General features: G+C 40.3%; 1 protein-coding gene across 1 annotated transcript in view; it reads right to left on the reverse strand.

The window, feature by feature from the left end:
- Positions 1 to 13,204, reverse strand: part of SPOCK3 (SPARC (osteonectin), cwcv and kazal like domains proteoglycan 3) — a 276,057-nt gene that overhangs the window by 51,263 nt on the left and 211,590 nt on the right. The window contains exon 5 of the mRNA XM_075258082.1: positions 9,909 to 10,035. Within this exon, the coding sequence (XP_075114183.1) occupies positions 9,909 to 10,035 (127 nt within the window). The remainder of the gene's footprint in view (positions 1 to 9,908; positions 10,036 to 13,204) is intronic.

Here is a 13,204-nt window from a genome sequence, read left to right on the forward strand (position 1 = left end):
AGGAAGAACCCGCCCATGGAGTTCACAGAAAGGCAGCTGTCAATCACAGGGCAAGGCCAGATTAACCACTTAATGGACAGAGGCAACCTTGGCAGAAGACGGGTGTGGTGCAAATCCAATTAAGGACTAGAGCCGTGTTCACACAGTGCAACTAAAAACTTTAAGCAGATTCTCAAACTGCACACGCCTCCTGCGCCGCAGCATGCGAGCAGAGGGTGGTGCAGTGACCCGAACAGGCAGAGATGTTACAGATACACAGCAATTCAGTCATGCTATATAAGCTCAATCCAATTTTTTGTTCAATCCAGTATTGTTTGCTCTCCATGATGTGAACTATGCCTTTGTCTCTTGAAAAGCAACTCAACATGAAGTCAGCCATGTGTGCCAGTGTGTTACTTGGCATGACTTCGCTCCCCCCCCCAACTGTAAGGGTCACTCTCCATTTCCTCCATTTTCCACTCCCCTTCACACCATCCATGCTGAAGCAATGGGATGCACTGAACTTCACCCTCAAGCCTCGTGTGGGACAGTGACATGAAATTCCACTTCATCCCCCTCATCTTCCTCCGCCAGCCAATGGTACGAAGATGACAGGAGTGTGCTCTGAATGTGTTCAGCCTAGCAGAGGCTACTTTGACCAGTATATCAGGCACAATGGTGTAGGTTTCAAAGAACCTTTGTGTGGACCGTGTGAGTCTGGCAAGCTCAAGATCTGCTACTAGGTTCCGGCCATTATCACATACGCAAACATGCCTGGGGCCAGGTGCAGCGGGGAAAATCATATTGCCATATCATCCTGGATGGCATCCCTCACCACGGAAGCAGTGTGCTGTCTGTCCCCAAAGCTGTTGAGCTTCAGCACGGCCTGCTGACACCCATGCCAGTGTTTCAGCATTTCCAGCTCATAGTTGGGGTCGAGGTTGCAGCGCAGGAGTAGGCTTTCAGAGAACCCCTGCCATGAATTTTGAACTAGGAGAGGAGATAGGCCACCCCAGTTTGCACCCCGGGCCCAGATTCCACTACATTCATCCGGCCTGTCATTAAAGATAAGTAGCATCCCTGACCGCAGGCGCTTGTCGATGCGTCGGTGGTCCCATCAGGCTGGTGCAAGGCTCAACTCACCCTAAGGGCCAAAAACACTGCTGGTGAATTTTGTTCCGTTCCAAAGGACTCTGTGTTTAGATTTGGCTCAGTCGCAGCTGCAGAACATGCCTTGGAAGGCAAGGTTTCCTTTAGTGGCTCCATCTCAGCAGCAGGATGATGATGATGATGATGATGATGATGAAGCTTGGTTAAATCTGGTGTCGGAAGGGAAAGTGGTTTCTGATCTACATCTAAAGTATTGGAGCATGTTGTTTGGACTATTAACACCTGATCAGAATCCTGTAGGGGTAATGTAGAATCCGATATTAAAGGACCATTACTGGTAGTAGTGGTTGCAGCCAATTCTCCACCTTTGTGGTCCTCTAAATAAAAGTTACCCGCAGGACTTGATGCCAAAATGTTATCAATTTCCCAATCCAAATCAAGGTCAATGTCTGGGTCCTCAGTCCAATCCACTGCATCAATCCCACACAATAAGAGTGATGGTTCTGGAACCACCATTTTAGGGGCTAACAATTTTATAGGGGCTATCACTCTGCTGGTGCAAGGCTCAACTCACCCAAAGGGAAAAAGAGTCTCAATCCACCCTGATTCCCCCAAACTCTGCTGGTTAGAGTCTCAATCCACCCGGATTCCCCCAAACTCTGCTGGTTAGAGGCTCAATTGACTCCAAGGGCCAAAAACACTGCTGGTGCAAGGCTCAACTAAGTTAAAGGGCCTAAAACTCTGCTGGTTAAGAGGCTAAAGTCACCTAAAGGGCCTCAATCTCTGCTGGTAGCTCAGCTTAAGGGCCTCTAACCTAATTTGGAAGGGTGCACGTTAAGGGCCAGAAAAGTGAATTTTGGAAGGTCTTACCATATCACACACACATCCACAATGACAGTTCAGGGTGGGTACTGTTGGATTTCAGATTGCCTATTCCATCTGTGGTTGTCATGGGCAACGTGATTTAAAGGGGGTGCTTGTTAATGTTTTCTTTAGCCTAAATTTGGGTTTCTGTCCATCCATTTGGGGGAAGAAAGAAGGTTTCCAAATATTTTCCCGCTCTGATAGAGGTTTGAGTGTGGAAAGTGTGTAGTTGATAGGCTGTGATGGTGGGGTAAAACTGTGACTTGGGCTTGTTAAATGCCCCAAGGCATGCTTCCCCTGCTGTACCAGTTGCATTGCAGAGGTGTTGGCATCATTTGCTGAGGTGTCATAGTGGACTTGGTGACCCTCCTGAGTCGAATGATGGGTTCCCCTGAAACAAAGCATTTTTCCCTATAGACTATAATAGGGTTTGATATTCGTTCGAATAGTCGAATATCTTTTTATATCACTTTCTAGTTTTATAAATGTATTTATTTACAGAACATAAAGTCATGAAATTTTGTAATATACATATATTTTCATTTTGGGGACATACATCTCCAATACCCAGGCACTAGGCCCATACTATGAAATGCTATAAACTGAAGGAGGCGTTAGTTATGTTACCCATCAGACATTTTATGTAACCCCTGTTATTCAGTGATCATTGTTCAAATATATGAATATTGTCCCATTCTTGACTGATTCTAACTGCTCAACAGTCCAGGGTCCATGTTTTTTTGGTTGAAAGGTCTTGACTGCAGGCTGTTCAGGTCAGCACCCAGACTCTTCTTCTGAAAAGCCATGCTATTGTGATAGATGCAGTATGTGGTTTAGCATTATCTTGCTAAAATATGTAAGGCCTTCCCTGAAACAAACATTCTCTGAAAGTTGCCTGTACGCCTGCCTCCCTGTCTCCTGATCTTCCACCAGTGGATTCAATACATACCATATCTTCCATCGTTCCCATTGTCTGACTTCCTATGCCTCATGAGGGGGTTTGCATTAACACTGTTGGATATATATTGTAATGCCAGGAAGACCATACAAACTCCTTGCAGATGTTGTTCCTGGCAGGATTCAAACCCAGGACTCCAGTGCTGCAAGGCTGCGGTGCTAACCACTGAGCCACCGTGTTGCTCCGCTCGTATTACCAATTTATGCCCGTTATTAATGAAGTGCTGCCTGAGTGCCCGTAGATCACTAGCATCCAATACTGACTGTCAACCTTGGAACTTGTACACATGGATTTCTCCATATTAACTGAATCTTTTGATGATATTATGTACTGTAGATGGTGAGATTTTCAAATTTTCTGCATTTTTACACTGAGCAACCATATTCTGAGATTTCCCATTACTTTTTTATGCAGTTTATGTAGATAGAGGTTGAATTCAATAGTGGACCACAGGGCTATCAGCTCTATGCTCCATTATACTGCCTTTGGTTGGTGATGACTGCAGCAGGGAAGCGCAAGGAGCACCGAGCCACAGACATCATTACAGCCGGATCCTGCAAGTTCATGGGAACAGGGTTAGGAGAGTATTCTTTGTTTTTGTTTTGTAACATTGGTGGTTGAGGGGACAAGGACCTTATGTGGAGCTTGGGAAGGGTAAATTAAATTATGTGGGGGCAGTTTCAAAAACGGCCTCTAATGCAGAAGCTCTGCCTCTCTAACATGCTCTTTTTATATACACAGTCATGTGACATCTTTCATGTGACCCGCAAGCTGTTTCTCATTTAGTCCACTTTACCAGCCTTTCGTTAACCCTCTCCCAACTTTTTTGAGATGTGTTGCTGCCATCAATTCCTTTTTCAAATTTTTAGCTTTCAGCATTTGATATGCGTTCTAATGTGAATAAAATATGTTTATATGAGATTTCTTCCATTCTTTAGATCTTACACAACTTTCCAACTTTTTTGGAATAGGGGTTATAAAAATAAAAAACAATACAAATGGACAACCCCTTTAAAGTAAATTTCCAAAATTTGGTAAAAGATTTTATACAAGAATAAAACTCATACTTATCCTCTACCATACTTGAGCAGTAGTTGTAGACATAGCCCAAACAGTTATGTGTCAACAACATACATTATGCCTTCTGTCACTGTCAAGGATCTCTAAGTTAGATTGATTAGCCCATAAAGTGTAATCTCATGTGAGATGTTCAAGTTTGGCAATTTGATCAAAATCCTTAACATTTTGTCTATTTCCTTTTCACAACCATGATTTAATTATTGCAAAATATGTCATGAATTTATTTCATTGGGTTGTGTTGCTGCAGCAAGAGACGAAGTCCAGTGAAATTCTAATGAAGTCCTAAGGGTTCTGTAGCACTGACTGAAAATATAATTTGGTATTGTTAGCGTTGTTCAGTGAGGCTTCTGACTAGTTTAGTGAATGTCAGATCACCAACTGCTACAGTTAGAACAGATTTGTAGAGGGGGGAAAGAGCTGGGCTAGTGTATAACCAATAATGGATAATCATGAATATTTATAAGCAAATATTTTGGTATAGATGAAGTTCATGAGGTTCTCAATTCAAATTATTGATGGAAAGTACAGTAAAACATATTCATTATAGTGATCACAAATTAGTTTAGAACTGTTAAAATAACATTTTGATGAAATGTTGCAGGTTGAGACTACTTAGAATCTGCTGTGTTATACAGATGACTAAAGTTAGAATTACCGAATAGATTACTTACAGTGTATTTAATAAAAAAAATTGCATTCCCCGTGTGAACATTATGCACAGCTAGCCACGATGGGATGCATCCGATCGCGGCATTTCGCTTCGGACTAGGCAAGAAGGGTCATCTCGCTTCTCGCTTCAGAAGTGAGAGGCTCCCATTGAAGTCAATGGGAGCCAGTTTTGGCAGCGGATTTTGAGATGGATTCTTCGTCAAAATCCGTTGCCAAAAAATTCAGTGTAAAGGAGCCCTTAAATGGGTTTTCTATCCTTCTTTTCTGATTGCCAGCATGTGCTATAGACCAAGCGCTGCTCTGTAGCTGATGATCCATCTCTATTGCGCAGGTCTCTGATGCTCCCTTGCTTTGCAGTAGGGTTGGATTATGGGCTACATAGAGCAGCGCTGAGTCTGTAGTACATGCCAGCAGTCAGAAAACAGGGAAGAGCCGTAGCCTGGAAGGAAGAGAGGTATATATGATGAGTAGAGGAGTAGTCGTGAGTAGTCATTTCTAGAAACAGGGAAACTGATCGTCATGGATAACCAAAAAAAATAAATAAATAAAAAAATATGGGTAAATGTACATTTTTGATAAATTATGTTATTTAAAAAGGAGGAGGGTGTTTGGATTAGTATAGGGATTTAATTTCATTTTGGACAACCCCTTTAAAGACAGCTGAAGGTTCCTGCAGTTGTATACAATCAAATAAATTGTAGTATCAATATCATAATTCATATGTAACCTGTCCAACGGCAAAAGTTATACAAAGAGGCAAATAAATATAAAGGATGCAAAGCAGATGGTGGAGGTGGTGAAAGACCCTCTTTAAATGGTCGCTAACTTTTCAGACAACTGAGTCTCATTTAATAAAGCAAGTGATTCTGGACCAAAATGTAATGTTCATTAACTGAAAATGCTGTCTACCTTGGTCGACTGCTCTAAGAACCAGAGCCTACCACTATCGTTCTCTCCATTGTATTTTTGATGAGGGCATGATCTCCTGATGAGCTTTGAGGAATCTCCAGCGAAACGCATAGAGTAAAGAAGTATCTCTAGGGTGATATAGGCTGCAATGTGTTCAGCAGTGCGCTGAGGCATAGTGATCTTTATGCTCAGTCGATCCATTGTATAGATAAAACATATGCACTATGCTCTATTAACCCAGCTATGAACATTAAGTGTTGGTCGCTGCTGTATTAGTACACATCCCTTTATCATCATTTGATTCTCTAATATTTTTTGAGAGACTGAATCTCTAGTGATCCTATGATTTCATCACCACATTTGGGAGTGGCTACTTACACCTGACACTGGATTAACTGGGGTGTTCACTTTAAGAGTAGTGGTGCTCTGGTATAGTAAGGATTCACTAGTTAATTTCCCCTGACATAAAATTTTAGTTAGGGGGTTCCCCCAGACTTAACACTTAGGGGACAATTTGTGTTTTGTTATGGTCTCTTAGGGTGGCCAATGATCTATTAGGTATGATTTTAAATTATTTATAATAAAAGTTATATTTTATGTTCTATAGTCCTTTTTGGATGCCTACTCTGTGATAAGTGTCTACCTTCTAGCTAATTTGCAGCTCCCTTCCTGTTGCTAGGGAAGTCACATCCATAGAATCATTTAAAAAAACAAGATAGCTTCACAGTAAGGGGAAGGCACTGATCTCTTCACACAGTGAATAGAGAGGAGTGGTTGTTATTCCTCACAAAACAATTGCACTGTGTACTGGAGTGAATTTTCTGCAATCTGACATCTTACAATGTAAGCAAAGTCTACTTATGTGTTTATATAGATTTCTGACTGCTTGTGTTGTTACAGATTTGATGTTACTTACAGACAGCAAGCAGCTCTACTGACTATTTTTGTAGATTTCTCTTTTCATGTGTCAGGGATCATTTTAGCTGCACTATGTATGTGTGTATATGACCTGTATTTGCAGTTGAGTGTTCCTTAATCTCCTATATTATTTTGGCTTTCCTCAGCTATTTGTTTGCTATTGTACGGTTACTCCTTGCAGAAAGACTTGTAACTAAACCAGTACTAATTATAATGGAAATATCATAGTAGAACAGACTGCTCCTTGTTGTACAAGTCCACAGCCTCAGAGACAAATGTAAAATGTGGTGCAGCTATAATGGAGATATTATCAGCAGAAAATCTGATAGGACATCATGTAGTAATGCTTATAATTTCATAGAATAGACTGCCCAGTAAGACCCTGCACATATTTCAACTATTCATGAAAACGCAGATATTTTTTAAGTATTTGCAATAGGATTTATTGTTGTTTTTGAAATAAATAATTTCATGCAGTTTTTCAAATGAGGACCAGTAATATTTACAGTAGTTGAAAGATAAATGGCTCAAAAGAATCCCTAACTTTGAGGCAGCAATCCTCCCAGAACCAATCCCAAGTTTCTACTCTCATTTTGATAATACATAATGGATCCAAGCACCCAAATTCTACTGCAAAATTCTGAATTAACCCCTTCCCGCCGATGGCACTTTTTGACTTCCTGACCAAGCTCGATTTTTCAAAACTGACATGTGTCACTTTATGTGGCAATAACTTTGGAACGCTTTAACTTACCACAGTGATTTTAAGATTGTTTTTTCGTAACACATTGTACTTCATGTTAGTGGTAAATTTTGGTTGATATGTTTTGTGTTTAATTATGAAAAAATTGGAAATTTGGTGGAAATTTTGAAAAATATGCATTTTATAAAGTTTGAAATGATGTGCATTGCATACAGATAGTCAGACCGCCAAAATTATATCATAAATCTCATGTCCCAGATCTCTGCTTTATGTCGGCATCAAACTTTAGTCACCCTTTTATTTTTACGGACATTATAAGATTTACAAGTGAAACAACAATATTCAAAATTTTCAAGAAATTTCCAAAACCCATTTTTTAAGGGACTAATCCAGTTATGAAGGCGTTTTGAAAGACCCTTGTATTAAAGCCCCCCATAAATCACCCCATTTTCAAAACTGCACCCCTTAAATAAGCCAAAACAACATATACCTAGTAATTTAACCCTATAAGTGCTTAACAGGAATTAATACAAAATGGAGGTGAAATTTTCAAATTTGAATTTATTTTAATAAAATTTTCGTTTAGCCCTAGAATTTGCACATTCACAAGGGGTTAAAGGAGAAAACGCATCCCACAATTTGTTAGGCAAGTTCTCCCGACTACCATAGTACCCCACTTGTGGGTGTAAACTAATATATGGACGCACAGCGAGACGCAGAAGGGAAGGCGCGCCAAAGAGCTTTTAGAGGGCAGATCTGGCTGCGATCAGTTTCACGCATCATGTCACATTTACAAAGCCCTTGAGGAGTCAAAACAGTGGAAACCTCTAGAAAGTGACCCCATTTTGAAAACCACACCCCTCAAAGAATTTATCAAGTGATGTAGTGAGCATTAGTAACCCCGAAGTGAATGTGTAAGCTGTGCGGAGTAAATTGGGTACACCAAATCCCATTCTATTTTCCCACCAGCTCCTATGACGCGGACGGGGAAGAGGGGCATTCTGGGGGGTCAGCGCTGGTGTATTATCTCTCATAAGCTCTAAATATGGGGTGTCCCCTGAAAACGCTCGCACAAGCTTATACATTTCCTTCTAGTCGCAGCCACTTATGTCCTAATGATTTGGCGACTTTTGGGGTTTTTGTCTTCACATTGTACAAGGTAGATTTTTATTTTTATTTTCTGGCAATGTGGCCATATGAGGGCTTGGTGTTTGCGGTATTAGATGTGCTTCTCAATGCTACCATTTTGGGGCCTGTAACTTATTGACTACATTTTATTAACTCTTTCTGGGTGGGATGTAAAAGGAAACATCAATTCTGGCATTGCTTTTTAGCATTTTTTTTTTCCCGTGCAGCGTACAGCATAAGTAACATGTTACCTTTATTCTGCCGGTCGGTACGGTTACGGCGATACCTCATTTATATGATTTTTTAATGCGTTGCTATTTATGCAGAATAGAATTCAATTCAGGGAAAAAAATCAATTATTTTTGCATCGCCATCTTCTGAAAGGCATAACGTTTTTATTTTTCGCTAGACAGAGCTGGTTGAGGGCTTATTTTTTGCGGGAAGACCTCTTCTTTTTATTGGTACCATTTTGGTTTTCATCTGACCATTTGATTACTTTTTATTGAACATTTTGTAAGGGAAAGGTGGTGAATAATCATTATTTTGTGCGGTTTTCTACGTTTTTTTTTACGACATTCGCTGTTCGGGTTAAATAATGTTTTAATTTTATTGTTCAGGTTATTACGGATGTGGCGATACCATGTTTTTTCCTATTTTTCTTTATTTTACATAATAAAACATTTTATATGGGGAAAATGGGATTTTTGGGGCTTTATTTATTTCTATTTTATTTTAAACTTATTTAAACTTTTTTATTTTTACTTTTGTCCAACTTTTTTTTCTGTCCCCATGGGGGATTGAAGCAGTGATCGGCTGATCACTGCTTCAATAGAGATACGCTGCAATACACGTGTTACACGTGTATTGCAGTGTATAGGAAGCTGTCAGCCTGTGTAGACGCACAGGCTGACAGCTTCATTTACGGTAGGATCAGCCAGGTGCGAGGATGGGGTAAGTGATGGGGCAGACCTGGGGTCACTGATCAGACCCCGGGCTGCCCCCTACGAACACCGGCACCCCCCGAAATCGGCGCGGGGGGTGCCGATCGGCACCATTTGTTAACCAAACCCCGGAGGTGCCGGCGGTCATGTTGATCACCGGCATATCAGGGGTTAACACCCGCGATCGGACCCGGTTCCGACCGCGGGTGTTACGGGGTATTGTCAGCCGTGTATCACGGCTGACACCCGCTGTGCATGGTGCGCACACAAGTTCTGTGTGCGCACCATGCATCCGCAGTAATAGTACGGCAGTTTGCGGGAAGCCCTTCCCAGCAGCGCCGTACTATTACGGCGAATGTTGGGAAGGGGTTAAAGACTAGATTGCATTTTCTACTTTCAATATATGTCAGATCATTGTGAGGTGAGAAACCAGTGTACATTAGGTTGTCCCCAAAATAATGAAAGAAACATTCTAAATATTTAGTGTCCTAAATGATTTTGCAATTTTATCTGACAATAAATTCATGTACAGTATAATGAGAATGTATATAAACACAAATATGTAATACATAGGAAAACTAAAAACAATCATTAAAAGTACTTAGCATGGCATGGCATTAAAATGAAGTCTACTTTTTTTTTGTCTTACCTTAGATAAATATGAATGGCCATCAGATCCACAAACAGGATTTGTATAAGTTGCTGGACACTGTTTGCAACTGGAAGAAAGAGGAACACCTCTCCAGTACTTGTAGCTTAATCCAGCTTCTTTCATGCTGTAACAAAATAACCTTTATTATTCATGTGAATCTAAGTAAACATGTGAACATTATACTAAGCAGCATGGGTACAGTGGCAGTATCCATATAACCGCAGAGGCATAACAGTACAGAAATATTTATCTTTACAATAACTCAAATTCAAATTCAATATTACAAGATTCCTGCAAAACATTTGATACTTTGCACTTCACAATAAATACTTTCTGTCCACTAGAGATGGTCAAATCAGGTTCAGTCCTTGTTATGTCATGACTTTTGTTGTGCCCTATTTGACCGCTGAGGCCAAATCACAGGCCTCACCAGTGACTCTGAAGGAGAGGAGAACTGATATTTTTCTACCCTTCCCCTATGAGTCTACTGAAGAGACCCCAAAGTATAATAATTTCACTTGCATTTCTACTCAAACAAGTTTGGCCTAAAACTAATCTTTGGGCCAAACTATCCAAACCGGAAACTAATAAATCTTCAGAGGTTCACCCCTCTCTAGTGTCCACCCACAGACAAATGTAGGATACATAATTCATGTCAGAGTATCATAAAACCATCCTATATATCTAAAATAATCTTTAGAGGTTTGCCCTTTTCTAGTGTCCACATACAGACACATGTAGAATACACAATTCATGGCAGAGTATGATAAAAATCATCCTATCTGTGTCTATCTGGGGTGGAGAGTGTTTGTGAATTGCAGCCTTTCATGGGATTTGTGAACATGTTATGATATTGTGTTCAAATGTGATTATATTGATTTAAATGCACACAGGTCTGCAGGGATAGAAAATTAAAAATGCACTGATAGTTACCTGCATCCTCTCCTCTGCTGGTCTGTACTCAAACAGCACAGGAACAAAGGGGACTAGGCAGGTCAGTATCAATGCATTTTTTTTTATTTTCCAGTCCTCCAGTCCAGTCCAGAACTGCATGCATTAAATTCAATGATCCTGGACACTTTTAAAGGGGCTGTCCAAGACCCAGATATTCACAGGATAGGTCACTATCCTATAATCACTAGGTCACCTATTCTATAATCACAGGATAGGTCACTAGTATTTTCTCAATGAGGGTCGAACACTAGAACGAGGCATCAATTAACTGATTCTGCTGCCAAAATGTGTATACAAAGTATACAGACAGAAGCAGGGTTGCTCCTAGTCAAGTGAATGGGTGAGAACTACAGTTCTCTGGTGCCCCACTACAGTAAATAGTTCTGCAATGGTGGCACCAGGGAACTACGGCTTTGCTCCCATTCCCTTGACAACAACAGATCTGCCTCTAGCTGCATTCCTGATATATGGCTTCCAACTGCTGAATCAGCTAATCTGTACAAGGCCAAGCTGCAGGACCCCCACCAATCAGATACTGATAACCTATCCTATAGATAGGTCATGAATATCCTTTGTCTTTGGGTTTCGGACAACCCCTTTAACCAACCTGAAGACTGAAGAGTGGACACATTTGTACAGTATGTTGAAGATCTCTGAGATTTCTAGACATTTTAGTTGAAAACTGCATAGCTTTAGAAGCATTAAAGTAAAAGAACCTTGCTACAACTAAAGACAAAAATAGTAAAATGAAAGCCACAGTAAAACAGAAAATGAATCATCAAACATGATGAATCACTAATTTAAATAATATGAGCCAGAATTAGAAACTGATGTTGATGTCTCCAGAACTGAGGGCTAGAGATACGGAGATGATGTTATAGTGACTGTTATGTGATGACAGACTGTTACTAAAATGTATTGACAACAGTGATTACAAGTAATAAATAATTAAAATAAACTTGTAACACATATTAATGTAAAGGAAACTGGTATACAATCTCAATATGTTCATAGAAAAACATATGCATATGTAAAATAAAGTCATTATCACTTGTGGACTTGTCTAAACTACATACAAACTGCAAACAAGAAGATCACCAGTAAGTGCAGGCGGCCACTTATCTTCCCATAACATTAGTATAGATACACCATAATAATAGAAATATGCTCAAAAAGCTTTCAAGTCCTCTCTAGGGTCTAAGCCAAGGCCACCTTATCATATAGAAAACCTCCATGATGACATAAATCGGTAGTTTACTAATGATATATACCATTGTCAGCACCAGGAAGGGACCGGAGTCCTGGACATTAGCTCAATGCTCAAAGGCCCATAGGCACAAGAGGTCCACAGTCCCTGAGTTAAATGCATTAAGAATTAATTGGCTATTAATTAGTTATTGTTGGGTACAGTGTTCACAGCAATTTGGTAAATGAAATATAAAAATAAGCAGATGAACTTGTTATTCTAGGTACAAAGGGCATCCATGCAACCGCAGGTTAAACATGCGTCACAATTCACTGACCTTTACTGATACTGTGATTTAATATCATTATTATTCTGTGATAAATGCCAGGTGATGGCCTACATGTTAATAAATAAGGAACAAGTTTTATATAACTATACTAAAGTCATATATATCTGGCTATATGTACAGATAGCCAAAAAACAAAAACTTCAGAGTACCAGCCCTGATACCTATTTGCATCCACTTATTAAGATGTAGAGTCTCATTTTGGTATGACTGTAAAAAAACAAATGGCTGACAATGTTCTTCGCTGTGCAAAATCTGCCCTGAACAAACTCCCTGTTGGTGCAGGGGAGATGTGGAGTTAGATGTGAGGTCATGGTGAGTCGGGGATGGGGATTAACATTGTTGGTTTCAGCTATACCTGTGTATTAGCTTGACTAGTTTTCTTAGACAGTGCACTAATACCAGAAGATAGTGTAACAACACACCTATTCTTCCATACGCTGGTATTATTGCAACAATGGGCACTCACTAAAAAAACACTGTGTTAAAGGGGTATTCCCATGTCGCATACTCACCAGTCTTCACTGCTGTAAAATTTTCTTTCTTCCTGGTTTCTTACGTCATTTGGTGGGCGGGGTTTCACATGCAACCTGCCGTTTAGCTCCGCCCGAAATTAGCATGTAGTTCCGCCCACCACATAGTGTGATCCTATGGGGCGGCTGAAGGGCCTGTGATGTCATCAAAGGTCCTCTAACAATACTATATGCACAATATTGGTCTATGAAGTACAGGCAGGAGCAACTCCATTCTGTGTTACATACAGAGACTGCTTGTCTCTGCCATAATGAACACAATTGAATTAGCTAG

This window comes from Leptodactylus fuscus, chromosome 1 (genome assembly GCF_031893055.1).
Source record: "Leptodactylus fuscus isolate aLepFus1 chromosome 1, aLepFus1.hap2, whole genome shotgun sequence".
NCBI lineage: Eukaryota > Metazoa > Chordata > Amphibia > Anura > Leptodactylidae > Leptodactylus > Leptodactylus fuscus.